Here is a 19,728-nt window from a genome sequence, read left to right as displayed (position 1 = left end):
TCAAAGCCATGAATCAAGATCTCTCTTGTAACACTAAATCATATTTCATTTTCAGCCCGGCAAGTTTTTATAAACTGTACACCACATACTTTTCAACCAGATTTTCCCTTTACTACTGTCTATGACAAATGAAAAACAATACCACATGATGCATTGCTTAAAAAAATATATGAGCTCCGATAATCATATAATCACATAGAATTATCACTCATAAGAAAATTAAGTGCATCATGCTATTACAATAAAATAGGAGATGCACTTGTATAGTGCTAAGAACAAAACTTGGATTGTTCTAATATATTTTATCAGAAGAAATACCATCCTACCATTTACTAAAAAACTTGGGCTAATTAAAAGGGATCACATGTACTTATGTTTATGATAGAAAGAAGTCTAAAAATATTGCAATAAACTGAAACTAATGCAGAAAATAGAAAGTATGATGGTGTATTATGTCATTTGCGGAAACATCTCAATAGTGGCTTTCCCAAACAGTGCACCCATTTCTTGAATTGATAATGCACAAATTCCACTTCCAGACAAATCAGTAAAACTCAAAATATGTGTTAAAATTGATGGTGTTGTTTTGTTCTCATGAACAACGCTGTTAGCATATAAAAATGTAGGCTCATCTCTAGAAAAAAAGGATCTATTAATGTATCTTCTGGAAGAACAGAGCAGGGAATTTGGAGGTTCAGAGTACTAACGTGTATGTTATCAATCGGGAGGCTTCAACTACTGAATATCTGCACACATTTGCCTCAGATCATAGTTCCATCACTACTTCAAATTCAGTAAGCCACATGGAAGATCGAGGACTAACCTGCGGAGCCGATTCCTATAAGAAAGAAGGCGTGTAGATGGAGCAGCACACAACATCAGATCCTTGTATCGCCCAACAGAAGAAGGAGGTTGCGGATCCCGTCGTCGATGTAGGGAAGGAGCAACACTGGACCTGATGAAGCCCATATACAATTTACCAGACTTAAATTCTTGATCTACGTGCCCGGGTATGCTTCATCTAGAAAGATGGTCACCTCCATCATTTCCTCATGAATATATGGGCAGCTCATCCTCTTAAAATGCATAGGAAATCTAGAGAACAAAGTAGGTATCTGTACCTGAAGGTGTGTATGAATCTTAGAAACTTATCAAGTTTGTGTCCTTGGAGATGGTTGTTGGTATGGTAGACTGCCAGGCCATCCAAGTTTATCAGCTTCAGAACTCCCATTTGAGTCACAACTGCAAGTGTTGGATGCCATAATAAAAGCAGTGACATTCGATGGTACATGCCAGCGAAAAATCGTATCGGACGGTGCTCGTTGAAGATGGCAATGAAGCAGCCGAGCTGCCGACCGTCGATCATCTTCTTGCAGAGTCGCGAACAAACATGACTGCCCATGATGAATAATTGTTTTCTGATGTGAGGTCAACCATGAAAAGTTGGGAGTGCAGGAACCATGCTGAATCTATTTTCAAGTGTCTTACTTCTATAATATACAGGCACCAATTTATCTGCAAAGTTTGTAAATAGACATTTACAACAAACATGGTAATATTATGATTAATATATCAAGCTGAAATCAAAACTTCACACAAAACAGACAGTTTCCATAAAATAGTGATGCACTGACTATTTCCTGAACGTGCATTAAATCATAATGTATATTCAAGTGACGATAACATCAGGACATAACTATGATTTACTGAAAGCTCAAGGAAAGTGGCACACCTTTAAAAATAAAAATACTAATACCATGCCATTTTAGATGCAGATAGTTTTATGCATCAGTACAAACACTCAAGAACAAAACTCCACACAATCTCTTTTAGAAACAAAACTCCAAAACACCCCATGTAGTAAAATAAGTTGGCTAAGTAAAAAAGAGAGCAAATATTCGACATGCCTGACATTGACAATACTACGAAATATCACGGCACTGTCAACACCGACAATTCTCTTGCTGGAAACATTACCTTCACTCAGGGATAGCATTAGTTTAGTCTACGGACATGGTTACAGGCTTCTAGGTTAGTGCACAGCAGGAGGAAAACAAACATAGACCTGAATGACACAGCAGGAGGAAAACATAGTTATGAACAAGCAACTGGAGTCTGCAGATGTAAATGAACCTGATATTTGTCCCTTGCTCCAGCAGGAATATAGCTACAATTACTAAATTGACATGGGAATCAACACACTTGCAGGGGCATGTACTCAGCACACATATATGTTTGGTTCATGCAAGTGAAACAAATGAAATTCCATAACATGTGACATGGTATTTCCCTCTACTGAACTATGATTTAAAGACCTTATTAAAAAATGAACCTATTCTATTTCAGATCTCTAGCTATTGGTTGATTCAGTCGATTCAAATCCAGATCAGCAAAGAGACGCACAACAAAGAGACGTCGGGGCATCAAACCTAAGAGAGATGAGAGGGTGTTGAGGGAAACGAAACATACTTGACATTGGGGCCGAGATGCCGCACGACCGCCGGCCGCACCGGCCGCTATACATGCATGTGCCCACGAATCCATCAAAACTGGTCGTGCAGGAGGAGCTCACCCATGGCGGCGGCTGCAGCTGCAGGCGGCAACGAGGGAGACTTTGAGCCGCCCCCTCCTTCCTCGGTGGAACATGGCGGAGGAAGCGATTCTGGACAAGGTGGGGGATTGGTCTTCCGCGGCGACGGCGGCCACCTCGTGTCCCTTCCGCCACAGCCGCGCAAGCGCAGATCCAGGAGCAGCTTCCTTGACAAGCACGCACAGGTCACGGATGTGGAGCTCCGCTGCCTAACCTTGATGATCTGCAAGCGGATCCGGCAATGGGGAGTAGGGTGGGGGTGGTGGACGTGGCTGAGCGGGAGGTAGGGGAAGGCGGGGGGCGGTGGCGGCGGAGCGAGAGATGGGGGCGGCGCCGCATCGCGAGGAGAGGGAAAGAGAGCGGTCGCACAGGAGGGGGTGGATCGAGAGGAGAGGTCGCTCGTACGTGCGGGCGATAGATTTAGGTTTTTTTTGTCGCTGGTTAACCTTCGTAAGTCTTTTTTCGTTGGTTAACCTTCGTAGATTTTTTTTTTTGGTATGTGGATGGGTGCGGGTTGGGGTCTCGGGAGGAGATTTTTTCGGTTTCTGATGAATAAGTCAGTGGTGGGAGGAGGTACCAAAATAAACCAGGGGAGGTGGGACGAAAATTGACCGGCGGAGACTACCAACTGCTTCATTAGGAGTAGAGATTCTGTGTGGGCTGCTTAAGTAGTTGCTGGGTGCATTAGGAGCTAGGTAACTAGTGCCAAATAAACCGCGGCATCTATCCGAGAGGATGCCATGGGTTAACTAATAAAGTTAGGCAGGCAGCTATAGTAGTGGTGAGAATGTAATGTGCCTTTCTTAATTGAGATTTGCTAACTATAGGTCTAGTTTTTCTTCGAACCAAGAAATTTTTTTCAGATTATAAGTTTATGCTATGGTCTGTGTTGATCGATGCTATGAAAATCAACACAAAAGATTGAATGCTCCCAAGGAAATGTAATGAATCTAACAAACAGTGATGTAAGGGGAAAACGGCGACTGACCGTGCGTACTTGGCCGCCGCCGCCATTCCACACACCCTCCTTTGCTGTGGACGATGGGGGCGAGGAAATCCTACTGCCATCATATGATGGCCAGTGGAGGCTGCATCGCCGGAGACGACGAGGAAGTGGTGGAGCTCCCCATTTCGATTTGGATTTGGATTTGGCCGTCGGCGTCTCGGCGAGGAAGCTGACAGCAGAGTTGGCGAGTGTGGGGCGCGGTTTTTTTTCTCGAGAATCAGGGGCGCGGCCACAGCTCCCCTGCAGCGAGCAGGGACTGGGCCGGCCCAGTAACATCATCATCATACTGGCATCATATTACTTTTTTTCTTCAGTTTTTTATTCACATATTTTTTTATTCTTTCTATTTTTCTTTATTTCTAATTTTGTTATATATTTATATTACAACAACCCTTTACATAATTTTCTTTTAAATATTAATCATGCATTTGAAATGTGTTAAACATGTATATAAAATGTTTCTGATGTATGTGAAAAATGTACAATGTGAATAAAAAACTTATGTGACATTTAAATAAATTTTATACATTGTATTTTTTTTCTATAACTCAAAATTATTTGTACATTAAAAATACCTAACATTTTAAAAAATGGTTAAAAGTTTCAGAAAGGTGTTCGTGTCATTTTCAAAACAAATGTTTGTATAATGTAAAAATAGTTTGCATAGTACAGAAAAATTAATTTTATCATAAAAAAAGTTAAAACTTGTATTTTAAAGAATTAACATGTTTTTATAAAATTGTTTAAAATACATTTTAAAAATGTGCAACATTTATATAAAAATATTAGGTGCATACCAAAAATGTACAATGTATATGGAAAAGTAGACATCAAAACATATATTATAAAAATGTTACTTATGTATTTGGAAATTGTTAAACGTGTGTAAAAATGTTCTTGTTGTATACAAAAAAATGTACAATACATGTAAAAAATGTAGACATGTGTTGAAAAAATGACAAAAAAGGGAAAGAAAAAAGAAAACCAAAGAAAGAAATAAAAAAAGAGAAATTAACAAAGAAAACTGGGGAAAAAAGAAACACAAAAGAAAAAGGAAACAGAAAGAAATCCGAAGAAAAAAGAAAAGGAAAAGAAAAGAACAGAGAAAACCCATTGGAAACCTGAGGATACTTGGGCTACAACAAGAGGAAAAAACCAAAAGGAAAAAAATAGAAAAACAAACTCATGCCATGCTACAGTGTTTGGGTTGCCCGCTAGTGCCCGCCTGTAGGCGACTCCTATTAGGTGCCATAAATGCTTTTACTTTTTCCTAGAAATGTGGTCAAAATGCTAAAACTTTGACTTAAGACAAAAACTAAATATACACTTATTCACGAACGGAGGGAGTAATGAAGAGATATACACGGGGCAAGACCACATCGCTACTGTGGTAGATGAGTACTACACGAACATCTTTGGATCAATGCTAGATCATGAGCACTCTTTGGACCTGGAGGTGCTGAACCTGCCATCGCTTGAGCCGGCGCACTTGGAGCATCCGTTCGCTAGGGAAGAGGTGGAGAAAATCATTAAATCCATGCCGCCGAATAAAGCCCAGGGGCCGGATGGATTTACTGGCCGCCTCTATGCGTCTTGTTGTACCATCATTAAAGGCGATTTCTTTCAGGTCTTGAATCTTACTGCAATGGGGATATGCCTGGATTGCCTTCCATCAATAAGGAGTTGGTTCCGCTACTTCCAAAGATGGAAGGTTCTGTGGACCCGCGAGATTATAGGCCGGTCAAGTGAACAATTTAGATAAGATTCTCTCTTATTCGCTCGCGAATAATCTGCCAAAGTTTGTGACGAATCATCAAAGTGTTTTCGAGTGAGTTCATTCTCTACATGACACTTTTATGGTCGTTCAATGCATGGTGCGCCGATTGCATGTGCTCAAGGATCCCGCGGTTATGCTCAAGTTGGACATCTCAAAAGCATTCAATTCGGTTAAGTGTTCGTTCTTAATTGAAGTGATGAGAAAATTGGGATTTGGCCCAAGGCGGGTCTAATGGATATGTAGATTATCGGCAAGTTCTTCCACAAGGATTATGGACAATGGCGTGCCTGGAGCACCGATCTATAATTGTGGCCTCCACCAAGGAGACCCTCTGTCACCCATGCTGTTCATATTTATCATGGAACATCTCCAGTGCCTGCTACAGCTAGCATCATCATGTGGAATTCTCTCTCCTTTGGTGCGAACGAGTGTGAGCCAAAGACCGTCTATGTGTTGCGATGACGTGATGATCTTCCTGAAGCCAAAGGAGATGGAGCTAAGAGCCTGTTCCTCTATGCTAGAGGTGTTTGGAGTGGCTTTTGGCCTACGGGTGAACTTGACTAGGAGCACAACTACGTCTATTAGATGCTCTTATGCATCCTCAAGCCATCGACTACCCAATTCTAGGGGCTTGTGGATCAGCTAGCAAGTTGTTTTGCCAAACTGAAGGGCAGCAGCGCTGGCAAAAGTAGGAGACTTCTTCTCATCCAGACCATGCTATGTGCCATCCAAATGTATTGATATGAAAATTCTAAACCAATGCCAGTAATGAAAATAGAGTATTGTGAGTAAATTCACATTGCTACGATGTTTGTTATGTAGGAGAACGCTTCCTTGTTAATTTTACTAGACGAGAGTTGCTTGTCGTCAGATGTGCTTGATCCAAGCATGAATCAGGGGGAAAGGGAAATACGATGAAGATTAAGAATGGGGGAGGAAGAGAGGAAAGGAAAGCAGAATGAATACCAAACATCTTAACTTGCATAGAATGGATAACAAACAATTAAGAAGGAAGAAGGATCACGCTGGCGAAGACTTCCCGTCTGCCTACTACAACAAGGTTTGCCCAACTCCAGTGAGGAAGGGGCAATGACACGCCTTCGGCTCGTTCTAGTACTTGTAGTTGTCGCTAGATGGTCTACAGATCTAGATGTAATTTCTATACTTAATTATGGTGTTCTTTATACTGTCATGACAGTTGATGATAGGTTGGAAGTTTCCCCACAAAACAAAAAAGGATAACAACGTTGATCTTGTCGAAGAAATACACATGATGATCGTTTATATTGAACAGAAATATGAAAAGGTTTATTGAATAAAATTGAAAAGCTCACCTGATGGATGGCAACAGGTTAGCAGACTGGCCAGGCCAAAAGCCCGGCTGGCCGCCTTTGAAGTTATCAGGCAGCTTTAGTCAGTTTGATTAGGATCAGGTTTTTTGTTAAAAATAAATCTAGGAATTGATTGGTGTCACTTAAAACTAGTCCAAATCAATTGGAAAAATCCCAATAAAAAAGTTTAAAGCAAAGGGAAATTATTTTCGACCCAAACAAAAATTTGTAAAATCATTATATTTTAGAAAATCTATTATGGGCTGTAAATTAATAATTTCCTTAAATAATTATTTTGGGTTGAAATAATTACCATAATGTTTTCGAAGACCCAAATAATAATTATTTCGAAGGAAAACTCATGTTATTTCCTCTATTGGAAAATCCAAACAGGCTCTCAAGAGGAACAAGGTCAAAGCAAATCAATCAATTCTATTTAATTGGTTAACATTTCAAAAAATTGATTTTGTTGGGGGGATGTTGCAGCTACTGTTTTCCTACTTCGAAAGTTCGAATACATGTATGTTTATCGGCGTTGGAAATTGAGCTTTGAGATGCTGTAACCGAAGAGGACAGCAAAAACTACGGGGAACGCCGCCAAAACCATGGCTGCCAGCGGCAGCAGGTCGCGTCGAAAACCATAGTAGTCCTTCACGAACGTTGCGACGGATTTGGTCTCTCCAAACACGACTATCATCCTGTCGTTGTAATCCCCGAACTGTGTGGTGAAGAAGACATTGAGCGACCACGACATTGGGGAGATGTAGTAGAGCCATATCCACCATCTCGGTATTTGCTGACATATGTTCAAGAATCCTTTGTAAGCCCAACACTTTTTATATCTCTAATAATGGTAATAATGGTAATCATATATCTGGATGGCTTCACTTACCGGTGAAGGCACGAGAAAGCCGGAGATGAGGTTCTGTAGGCCGTGGCACACAGATGTAAGTACGGAAGCAAGTTGGATGTTAGGGGTGAGGGACACAATCATCATTCCCAGGTAGACGAAGTAGAGCAGCGTGCATGACATGGTGTACATGAACCAGAAGAATTTCGCTGCTGTCCATGCATACCCTATCATCGGATATGCTATCAGCATGAACATCACTACCTGCACCAGGACATAAGGTATCTCCATGGCAACCTAAATCCAAAAATGATAGTTAAGTCAATGCCTGCACATATGTAGCAGTAGCATAATCTATCTGAAAAGCCTTCATGTGATTAATAGGACCTGCGCAAAAGAGTAGGCCCAAGGAGAGTACATCCCTGCAAACCGCTCCCTGTACACGACGGATCGCTCGATGGAGACGAATGGCATCACTGCCTGGCAAATGTTGGTGCCGGTGAACAGAGTGATCCCAAACATGCACCCCAATATGGTGAATAGGCCTCGCTGGTCGTTTCTACCCTCAAACAAAGCAAGCAGCAGCTTCAATCACATGCTTCTACCATATATATACATAATTAAGAGATGGCTTGCATTGCATACATGTGGTTGATGTTGCCTCGCTGCCAGAACAATGTGCCGAAGAAAATGCAGAAACCTAACATGGACGCCAAGCGCACCAGGTTGTAGGAAGGGGTTCTCCAATACGACAGACACTGCTTCCAGAGACAAGCTTTGAATTGCTCCCGAAACTTCTGCGGAAACTGTGTTGGGAAATGGAGGTCACTCGTGCCTGGAACTGGTACGCTCAAGCGCTTTACCAGCATGTCCTTGTCCCTTTGATGACCAAATTTACATATCGGTTAGCACAAATATTATGTTAGGATTAGCTTAAAGGCTGAATGAGAGCTCTGTTAAACATGGTATGTGACCCATGCTTATGTTCTATTCTGATCAAAATCGTTTCTGTTTTTCTTAGATATTGTAGAAGGTTGGAGACGCAATTTTTATATGCATAATCTATAGTGTAGTGATTATAATTCACATGTTAAGGCACTATTGCTAACTGAGCTGGTTCGTTGAAACTTACTTGCACATTGACGATGCCCTGTACATTTGTACAAAATCTGCTCCCACTTGAGCTTCCATAGATGTAGAAGTAACTTCTAGCATCCATGTTGATGGGTTATAGTTGTCCTTGATCCTAGGTATCGCAGGTATTGCCTATAAAAATAAAATAAAACTCACCAGTTTGTATAGCACAGCAACTGGGGAGAAAAGTCAGATGGTGGACTGGTGGTGAACTAAGTATAGCCTTCTCTGATCAAAACATACAACAGCTATGATTAATATAGCTCACCCCCTTCAGTGGTACGTAGAATGCGAATCACAAGGGCTAAATATGGGTTCATAACAATACATAACTTCATGAACTTTTTGTGCAAAAAACAATACTTTTGAAAATACAGAAAAAGGTGAAAACCAAATCTTGTTACGTTTGTTTACTGTTAATGATAGGTTTAATTAAACTGGCCTATATCACATACAAATGGATGATATACAATTACAAAGCATACATGCATTTGTTCAGTCCTTTCGTGCAAGGTTGAGTTAAAATTCCTAGTTACCTGGAAATATTGGATGACCTCACAAGAATGATGTCCAACTGGCCCAGCATAGATCAACTCTCCACCTCTTCTCATGAGCATCAACTACATTTATATTACAACATAATTAGTAAATATGGTACTTCACTTCCAAATGAATTATTTTGTTGAGGAATTTCTTATTAATAGTGTACATAAAGTTATATGGAACTAGGGTTTACAGTTTAGTTGAATACTTATTAATCAAAATGTATGTTACCATATGCATCTACTTAAGTGGCACTGCTAAACCCAACCAAGTGTTGTAGATATTTTTCTCTATTCTCCAACTAATCTGGGAATTACCTACCCCATGAAACGAATATGTCAGCACATTTTAACATCATCTTTGTTAATGATACAACAGAGGTTTCGTGCCATTCATATAGAAAATTTCACTGTTAGCTCCTAGAAAAATTAGTTGAGGCAGACTCTGCCTTGGACTTAATTTGGGGTTCTTTCAGTTCTGGTGGATAAAGTGATGATTCTCTATCTGGGGTAGCATGCAATTTGTTCCATGTCTGATGGTTAATTGTATGACCTGGCTTCTTTATTTCAGGTTGTGGTACCACCACTTTAATTCATGTTTGATTGAATCAAAACTTATTTTTCCACATACTTATCCAATATAATATATTTTTAAATCTATATTAGATTTTTAAATTATTACTTAATACACTATGTCTTGGTGCCTAGAGAGAGAATCTTGGAGAAGGTCAGAAGGCTATATATATGTAAAGTAATTACCTCATCAAATGCCTCAAATATATCGATACTTGGTTGGTGAATGGTGCACACGACTGTTCGACCTGTGTCTGCAACGTTCTTGACTGCACGCATGACAATAGCAGCTGCCCTTGCATCCAAACCTGATGTTGGCTCATCCATGAATATGATTGAAGGGTTAGACACAAGCTCGACTGCTATAGTGAGCCGTTTCCGTTGCTCCGTCGACAGTCCATTTACCCCTGGTATCCCAACCAAAGAATCTCTAATTTCATCCAACTCAATTGTTTCAAGAACTTCATTAACAAATTCCTGCAAGGGTAAGGAATATAGATGAGCTCAGAGTTTCATATCTCAACTGTTTCTGGTGGCTAGGATGCTAGTATGCAAACCATGTACACTATTCCTCTGTCCCAAATTTAAAACGTCTTATAATTTGGGACGGAGGTAGTACTTTCTTTCCATATACATTTTCATATTGTAGCTTATGTTTCGTTGCAGAAACAAATATAGCTCACATCTCTTGCTTTTGAATCAGTTTCTGGTGGAAGGCGCAACCAGGCTGAATATGCAACTGATTCGCGCACTGTGATTTGTGGGGAATGAACATCAATCTGTTCACAGTAGCCTGATATCCTAGCAAAAGTTTGCTGAATTTTAGGATAACCCCCTATTCTTATGTCCCCTTCAATAACGCCGCCTGTTTTCCTTCCAGCAAGAACATCAAGGAGTGTTGTTTTCCCCGCTCCAGTAACCCCCATGAGTGCCGAGAGAACCCCTGGCTGAAATGCTCCTGTGATATTATGGAGTAGTTGCAGTTTTCTTTCCATGTAACCATGCTCCCTCATTTCCTGCGATGAGGAAATACTTAGTTTTTAGTTATCAGCCCTTGCTATGACTCTAATTAAGCTCTTCAGCCATGTGTGCATAGATGTTCGAGCTACATAAGAATTACCGCGGGGGTGTCTACATAGTAGTTGACATCCTGGAAAGATATTGTAAGGGGTGTGAAAGGCAATACCATCCTCCCTGCTGCACGAGATTTAATATTGATGAGTCAAATCTTGATTATATTCCAACGACAGTGTGAGTTGTGTTTAGTTGCGTCATGGAAAATTCAACTAACCAGTGCTATTGGGTAGCCATGAAGTTTCTGCATGTAACTTAGGCCTCCCATTTTCCGTATCCTTAACTGCGGTAATCTTATTGCAAGCGATAATAGCACGAGAAGATGCTGGAACCGAGAGTTTCGAAGGAGATTAGAACAGATAGCATATCTAACAAGAGTGAACAACATGTTCTTCCGAATTAATTGAAGTATTTTGTTCCATTTCTGATGTTACTTTTTTCTCCAGCATATATATGCTTAATTGAGTTCACATTCATGCTATACTGTTAGAAAGAAAGTACAGTATTTAACTTATTTAGCTAATTAGCTTAACATAATATAAGCCATGTCGTACTTACGGTTTTTAATGGTCAAGAAGATGGCAAAGCCTACATTGAACAACAAAGTAAACCCAAGCAATGCTCCAATTGAGATCCAGTAGAAGTAGCTGGGGAAGTCTAGACCTCGATCCATTAGTATCCTCCTTCCAAGTGCTACGCCGGATATTGTGATCTATCAACGCAGGAACTTCAGTATTGTTTGGGATTGCATTTTTTATAGTTAATTCATACTTGGTATGCCAAAGTGTACCTCTGACCATCTTGGTGCCAAAAACTCATTTCCAGTCAAGCCTATCTCCGCGTAAGACAATGGAGATACCCAAAATACCCATTTTAGCCAATTAGGCAGAAATGCTGTAGTGATATGGCACTGAAATTGTTAGTGGTGCTTGTTTAATAGTTTAGCATGACACGCGTTTAGAAGATATTAGGACACGTCACTTGTTAGCAATATGAAGCTTATGAAAATAAGGGAGTGTCTTACAGCGAGGAATTAAGAAACCCCCAAATAGAAGGGTGAATAGAAATGCCAGAGTACCACCGACAGAACCAGCCACCATTGTTTGACAGTATGAGGCGACACAACGAAACATTGATAATATTACTGTGTGCATCAGGAAGAGGATGAGGAGCTGACAGAAGAACCTGAACACAAGAATCGTGGATCTTAAGTCTGAACACAAAGTCAGGATTGCATCTGAAACCTAGGTTTCATGGAAATAATCAAAGAGAAGTAAAGATAGTTGAACATTGATAATAACTTCAGTACACCCAGATCACTACAAAACCAATATAAACAATCATTTATACTGCAAGTTTTTTTTCACTTGGTGATTATACTCACATCTGAATGACTCGGAATGGGTGAATATATAGTGATATATAATTCCTGAATGATGACAGGAAATGTTGCTGTAGTTGAATTAGTGCTTCCTTCCCATCAACTAATTAGTTTCTACAATAGAATGATGACTTTACCTGGATGCTTCTGGGGTATGGCCAATCAAGTAGTAGGATATCGATGTCAAAGCTACCGACCCAACTAAAGAGAATGGAATCTTTAGGATAAAAGATGGTATTGCATAAGCCCATGCAGGATAGAAGTAGTTGTCTCTATGTTTGTAGAAGACAGGCAGTCTTTCGATTGTCATGGCCATGTCAGGGAATCCATTCACTATCAGCAGCAGGAGTGCATAGAAGAGGGAACCCATATAATAGTTGGCATGAATTCTGTCAACACCCATACGTGTCCGCAGAAATACTGTCCCAGTAATAAGACCAAATAGTCCAAGCTGCAGCGAAAACACGTAGTATATGCTAGTTAATGGTGGTTAGGTGGTCATGTCAAAAAAAAGTACAACATGACATAGCTGTAATTGCGTTGATTTTGACAGTGAAAACTGCAAGAAATGCTTTAAGAAAAACAATATAGTTGTCCCGCTATAGTATAGGTAATGATAGAAGCCCACAAGCATTTGAAGTCCTCAAATTGCACACTGAGTAAGAACTGAATGTAGAATAAGATGCTGACATGCTGGGCAAGTTCCTGCTGTAGTGTTAGAGTACGTAATGGGCCTAATGGCCTGGGCTGGCGGTATAGTCCGCTAGTCTTAGTGTTAATTAGAGATAAGGGTCGCTTACTTAGGGGTCAAATAAGCCTTGCTTGGGAGTCAAGTAAATCTCTCTATATAAAGAGAGGAGATGTATCAATCTAATCAAGCAAGAATTAAGAAGGAAATCCCTTCCATCTTGCCTGGCCGTGGGCAAAAGGCCCCCGGCCGGCCCTCTCTCGTCCTCCTTCTAGTAGGACCATAACAATTTGGTATTAGCTAGCTTCGGTTCGATCATGTCTTCACCATCGCCCAACCCGTCTCTTCCGCTGCCGGTCACCTCGTCGCCTCCCACGACCATCACGATCGTCGCCCCGCTCCTGCCCGTGCCGAGATCCTCTGTCGCTCCTGCCCCCGCCGTCCTCACCCCAGAGGAGGTGTCCGGGGCGCTGCGGGACCTAACCCAGGCGGTCCAGGAGATCCGCCTGTTCTTGGCCGGGTCCTACAGGCCGCACCCGGCTGCGCCGCCCATCGCGCCGCCATGGCTACCGTGGCAGCCGCTCCACCAGGCGGCCTCCGCCGCGCTCGCCGGGCCGCTGCAGCTGCCATCCACCGCCCCGCCTTGGCTGCAGTGGCAGCCGACGCTCCTGGCGGCCTCGGTCGCGCCCAGCGCTCCGCCGCAGCAGCCACTGCCGCTGCCCCAGGGCGTCCCCGCCGCGCTCGCCGGGCCGCTGCAGCTGCCATCCACCGCCACCACCGCCCCGCCCTGGCTACAATGGCAGCCGCCGCTCCTAGCGGTCTCCGCCGCGCCCGGCGCTCCGCTGCAGCAGCCACAGCCGGTCAGCTTCGGCCCCGCATCGACCGCACCGGCGGGAGTCTCGATCCACCAGATCAAGTTCCCGCCGTCGCCATTACCGCTTCCCCAGGGCGTCCCCATCCAGCAGATCAAGTTCCCGCCGTCGCAGTCACCGCTTCCAGCTTGGATCACTACCCGCCACGTGTCGGCGGCGGTGAGGCTGCAGGCTGCTGCGCGCGGCCTCCTAGTGCGTCGGCGTGTGCGGGATATGCGTGGGCTGCAGCTGCCGCTCCTCCCAGCTGCGCTTCGCTACGCAAAGGACCTCAATTTCGTCCGCTGCGTCGGGGATCTTGGGCATGTTGTTGTCCCCGTGGGCAACGACCTCAAAGTCTGCGACATCGGCGGTTGGGGAGCGCACCTCCCCTCGTCATTCTCCATCGCAAGCCCTGCACTCTTCTCCGTGCGGTGCAGACCAACAGCCGCCTGGCGGGGAGAAGGCAGGGTGTCACCGACAGGAGTGCATCGCGTAGCACCACTGCATTCCGCCGGCCGCCACGAGGGCTCCTCTGCTGGTCGCTCCTGCGACCACTTCCAGGTGGCCATACACATGCACTCTTTTTGTCCAGATGGTGTCCATGGGATCCAGGTGGCTGTACACGTGTACGTCCGACGTGCGGATGGTGTCCACTTTTTGTTAAGGGGTCCAAAATAAATCGTCCCAGTCCATTTCAGGTTGAGAGTAATAAAACAAGCCGAGATGTAAGGCTTGTTTTTAGGTGTTAGATTTGTGTTGCGTCGAGTCATGGTTATAAATTGGTTAGGCTGCAGCTCGACGTACTCTAACATGTAGACTTGTATATGGTCCGAGAGTTCAATGTTCTCAGTGTACCGAAGAAACTATTGCAAAGATGGCTACAAGCCCATGTGCCCTGTGTTAAGCACATACAGCCCCCAATCCTACAACATTTCGCATTTGAGCACACCTAAAGCTATATACGACATCAATATTTCCCTTTATTGTCTACTATATGTATTAATGCTGCAGTTCACTTGAAAGCTGAAAGCGACACAAAATGCGGATGTAAATATAGCTGACAATTTTTAGTGCAAAGGCTTTATTGATTCAAAGGAGTTCCATAGGATTTTTGGAGGATTTAGATCCTTAGTAGTTTTTCCTATGGAGGTTGTTTGATTCGCAGGATTGGAATCCTTAGTAATTTTTCCATAGGTTCATTAGTACTACATTTTATTAGAGGAAAATTTTCATTCACTCAAACCTCTTGGTAGAATTCATTTGCTTTTCCAGTTCTATCAAAACCTCTTTCATCCAAATTCCTATAGTTCTGTCTCGATTACTAGTTTTGCTATATTTCTATCCAAACTAATAGTACTAAGCACAAAGCATGTAATTTGAGGATTGTGCATACAGACTAGAACTCAATTTACAGTCATAAACACCTAGCATGTGACATTCGAGATAGCACTGCAAAACTAGGCACAAATCTCCATGTATCAGTCACATTTTTCTTCCAAAAGATAGCTTCGACTTGCTTACCTGAGCGGCTTTTGTTATGTGGATGAAGGCATTCCTTTTCATAAGAAGAAGCTCACGTGCAAAACATGCCTTGAGGAGATCCCACTTGGATAATGAGTAGATACTGAAGAACAGGGCATTCTTATGCCCTTTTGATTCATCATACGGCTTTGAAAGCTCCTCAGCAAGATTCTGACCAGTTTGAGATGCTTTGAACTTATCACAGAATTGGTCAACTGTAACAAAATTATATATTTCTTTGGTGCAGCTCCAGTATTGTTGTTGATCCTTTTTTGACAAGACCTATGTATACATAAGTTTTTAAGAGTGGACTACTTTATGATGGTAAGAAAGAGTACAAATAAGCAACACAAACTCAGGTTATCATAATCTATACCCAATTACTTCATATTAACAATGTTTACTTTCATAGAATGCACACCCAAAATAGTAGTTGTAACTCATACTTCGCACAAATGTTGAAACCCAAAACCCTGTACAAGAGAATTTCTATATAACAAAATCAAAGTATGTAAATTACTCCCTCTGATTCAAAATAAGTGTCACAGTTTGGAACTAAGGTTAGTTCAACCTTAGTTCAAAACTGCGACGCTTATTATGGATCAGAGGGAGTAGTATTTTGCTAAATACCTCTTGAAGGAAGTCAGCACTTCCTTTTCTTTCTGGGCACTTGAAGCCACATGATTCAAAGAAACTCATGATGCAGCTCTTAGGGCCATGGTATACAATTTGTCCTTCAGCCATCAAGATAATATCGTCAAAAAGTTCGTAGGTCTCTGGTGTTGGTTGAAGGAGTGAGACGAGTATGGTAAACTCTGATATATGAGCTAGCTGTTGGAGACAAGAAACAACTTGGAAGGTGGTGGAGCTGTCCAGCCCGGTTGATATTTCATCCATGAAGAGCACTTTCGATGGTCCTACTATCATCTCTCCTGCTTGTAAGACATTTTTTACAAGTGAGAAAAAATTAAGCTTCCAGTATCGAAATATTTTTATTTATTTTATCCTATATACACCAAAATTAAGGTTGGGATTATATAAACTGAATATATCACACTACTAACTAGCTACATTCTACAAGTAGAAAAAATCATACTAAGTTGATTCCCATCAGGGTGGCTTGCGCGCTTTCATCACAACAGAAATTTGTGGTTTGTTGTGACAAGATTTTCATATCGGTTCATGGTAATAACAAAGTACATAAAACATTCGGTGAAATCAATTAGTCACCAGAAATGAGATGTGTACCTTTCAATACGAAGTTAAGGAATTTTAGTCAATGAATCACACAACTATTAATTTATTTATTTATCTTGCAAAAATAGTATTTACAAGATTATATAGTTGAGATGATAAAACGATCCTGAAAATGTGATATGTATTGTGAATTCACCTGTGGTTAGTCTTTTCTTCTCACCGCCAGAAATACCTCTTCTCATGGCATCTCCGACTAGTACATCAGCGCATGTGTCAAGTCCCATTATCTGTGTGGCAAGAATAGATTATGCATAGGCAAAACATTGTACTCTGGAACCAGTGGTATTCTTCTTCGGACATTATTTACCTTCATAATGTAGTCTGTTTGGATGCTTCTTTCCAAACCTTCCACAGATAGTGCCTATAAAAAGTGCATACCAGTTGTAATTGTATATTTGGTTCTATGAATTTTTTTTCTTAGAATCAATAGAAAGAATCCCGCTGAAAAATAATGTTAGCACTTGGTAGAAAGGATGGCGTTTCCAAATCGATGGAGAGAAGGAGCCGGCAGCGCGAATCAGTGGAAAAGAGCATGCGGGCGATGGTGCAGTTGAGGCCAGCAACGCGGTGACCATGGAGGGTGGAGGTCCGTGCCCCATCCGACCGCGCCGCTAGGGTCCGTGCCCCATCCGGCCGCGCCGCTTGCGTCGGCGCGCAGCCGCCAATACAATCCGAGGCCATCTCAGGCGGCGCAGTCGGAACAGAGCAGGTCGCAAACATGGTTTAGGGTTCGTATGTGGCGTTTCACCATGTGCGCTCTGTTGGATAGGATGGTAGAAAAGGTCCAGTAGGCCCAATTGAACATGAAACACCCAAAAAAGGCACCGGAGCAGCGGCCCGAAATGCCCAGCGCAGCCTGACGTGCGAGTTAGCGCCTGCGTACGAGATTTAGGTGGGACTAACAACGAATCCGACGGTCAAAAAAGACTAAAAATGACGATCTAACGGCTAGAAATGCTAATGGCCTGAGAGGGTTGAGAGGGTGCTCGGTTTTAATCTTCTATATCTAAATAGCTAGCCCCCACTAACATATTTCTCTCAACATGCAAGCATGCCACATCATCAAGCAACATGCATGGCAAAAGGACCACCACAACATGTATTCATGCATAAGAAAATGTCCATCTCAACATGCAAACATAAATGAGATATTTAATAAATATTTTACAATACATTAATCAAACACAATAAAGCATCTGAATTTACAATTTTTTAGTTTTCATAGTATTACTATTCACATTCCATACAAATCAAATATCATCGAAATATAATGCAAATATTCCCGCAACAACGTGCGGGGTATTATCTAGTATATCTAAATTATCAGAGAAAGGGTTTCCATCAGCACACACCTTCATGTAAGTATCTATGTCAGGGTCAGGTGTGATCCCGGCCTCCTTCTCCCTTCTAATGACCTCCTTCATGATTTCTATTTTGCACAAGAAAGGCTTCCCATCAGCACACACCTTCATGTAAGTGTCTATGTTCATTTGATAGAATGAGTAAATGATATTTCGTTCATGTCAATGTCCTCATGACTTTTGGGCATTTGCTTCCTTTTACTAGTGAGCAGCCTGATGTCCCACCAAAACTCTATGTTAACCAGGTCCCGAAACAAAACAAAAAATGGTCAGTTATTATATTTCAGCAAATCAAGGTCCTTATGACTTTTGGGCATTTGCTTCGATTACTAGTTAGCAGCCTGATGTCCCACCAAAACTCTATGTCAACCAGGTCCCAAAACAAAACAAAAAATGGTCAGTTATTATATTTCAGCAACTCAAGGTCCTTATGACTTTTGGGCATTTGCTTCGATTAGTTAGTAGCCCTGTTGTCCCGCCAAAACTTGTATTTTAACCAGGTCCCAAAAGAACACAAAAAATGGTCAATTATTATATTTCAGCAACTCAAGGTCCTTATGACTTTTGGGCATTTGCTTCAATTAGTTAGTAGCCCTGTTGTCCCACCAAAACTTCTATTTTAACCAGGTCCCAAAAGAAAAGAAAAAATGATTACCTGCTCTGCTGCCAACGCCCTGAAATCTCGCGGAGAAGTCGAGCGTCTCCCTGACGGTCATCTCAGGGACATGAAGATCATACTGGCCAACGTAAGCTGCCGTCTTCTCTGGAACGAAATCTTGCAGCTTGACACCATTGTATTCAATTTCCCCTGTTACCTATGCACGCACACAATACATACTTAGTATGTGAGTAAAGGAAGTAGTGAAATACACGGCACGCGGTGTTTTCTTTGTGCAATTTCAGATCTATGTAGAGCTTATTGTAAGTGGCAATACAGAAAAAAGAGAATTAACGGCAGACGACGCGGACCGATCGACGGGGATACCTTGAGATTTTTGTTGAGCTTTCCAGCAAGTGCCTGCAGAAGGGTGGTTTTGCCACAGCCCGGGGGTCCAAGGAGCAGGGTCATCCTGCATGCATATATTGTTTTAGAGGAAAATCCTGCATGCATATATCATTTGCATATGTACTGTACTGATGGCGATGAAGGAAGGAAAGAGGGATAGCAGGAGGAACCTTGATTACCTGGAAGGCTTTAGGATGCCGGTGACATCTTTGAGGATGCAGATCCTTTCTCGGCCACGGTTGAGCCCCAGCACGGTGGTGAGCAGCTGCATGCGGGTCGCAATGGCGGCATTTGAGCGAACAGGTAGCGAGTGGAACTGTAGGAGTACGTACGGAAGAGTAGTAAACACGAACGGAGTTACGTACGGAGAGGCCGGAGACGGCGGAGTTGAGGAGCGTGGGGAGCGGCTTGCCGCGGACGAGCTGGCACTCGGCCTCCACGCGCACGCCCCGCCACCGCACCTCCACCGTCGGCTGCCGCACGCCCACCCTGTCCATCCTGCGGCGCTGGCGCCGCAGCAGCCGGAGGTTGTCCCCGTGGACGTCGTCGGCGACGAGGGCGTGCACCAGCCCCCGCCGGCCGGCCGCCCTCAGCCGCCGCACCGGCTCCGAATGGAGAGGGAGCGCCTCCTCCTCGTCCTCCGAACCATCATCTATAACCTCTTGTTGCTCCTCGCCTATCATCTCCACCTCGCTCATCGCCTCCTAGCCCTAGCTAGCAGTAGCAACCAACCTCGATCGAGCTCAGTTTCCTCCCTCCCTCCCTCCCGCCATTGCACGATTGTTT

At 42.8% G+C, this 19,728-nt stretch overlaps 1 protein-coding gene across 2 annotated transcripts; it reads right to left on the bottom strand.

Annotated features, from left to right (window-relative positions):
• Positions 1-7,119: 7,119 nt before the first annotated feature.
• LOC125520896 (ABC transporter G family member 41-like) lies at positions 7,120-19,728 on the bottom strand. 2 transcript variants are annotated; one of them, XM_048685937.1, is made up of 23 exons: positions 19,308-19,728; positions 19,122-19,207; positions 18,922-19,006; positions 18,592-18,751; positions 17,928-18,004; positions 16,883-16,936; positions 16,712-16,802; positions 15,949-16,250; positions 15,319-15,600; positions 12,396-12,709; positions 11,902-12,062; positions 11,668-11,771; positions 11,436-11,589; positions 11,095-11,202; positions 10,924-10,997; positions 10,487-10,819; positions 9,990-10,280; positions 9,225-9,308; positions 8,687-8,820; positions 8,200-8,433; positions 7,942-8,113; positions 7,597-7,851; positions 7,120-7,500 (listed from the first exon to the last, which is right to left on the bottom strand). In XM_048685937.1, the coding sequence occupies exons 1-23, from the start codon at positions 19,638-19,640 to the stop codon at positions 7,231-7,233; spliced, it is 4,158 nt and encodes a 1,385-aa protein (XP_048541894.1). In that variant the 5' UTR covers positions 19,641-19,728; the 3' UTR covers positions 7,120-7,230. The 2 variants fall into 2 exon arrangements, with proteins under 2 accessions (XP_048541894.1, XP_048541893.1); XM_048685936.1 differs by having other exon boundaries at positions 10,924-11,000; positions 19,308-19,727.

Source organism: Triticum urartu, chromosome 7 (assembly GCF_003073215.2).
Source record: "Triticum urartu cultivar G1812 chromosome 7, Tu2.1, whole genome shotgun sequence".
Taxonomy (NCBI): Eukaryota; Viridiplantae; Streptophyta; class Magnoliopsida; order Poales; family Poaceae; genus Triticum; species Triticum urartu.
Note: the sequence above shows the minus strand (reverse complement) of the source record. Positions and strands in the feature narration are given on the sequence as shown.

Bases quoted from the DNA above. Each gene is read 5' to 3' on its own strand.
- LOC125520896 (XM_048685936.1), bottom strand. From the start codon at position 19,640: ATGAGCGAGGTGGAGATGATAGGCGAGGAGCAACAAGAGGTTATAGAT. The intron at 16,251-16,711 runs GTGAATTCACAA...TCTTACAAGCAG, and splicing joins GAAGAAAAGACTAACCACAG to GAGAGATGATAGTAGGACCA. The intron at 8,821-9,224 runs GTAACTAGGAAT...TTATTTTTATAG, and splicing joins AGGTCATCCAATATTTCCAG to GCAATACCTGCGATACCTAG.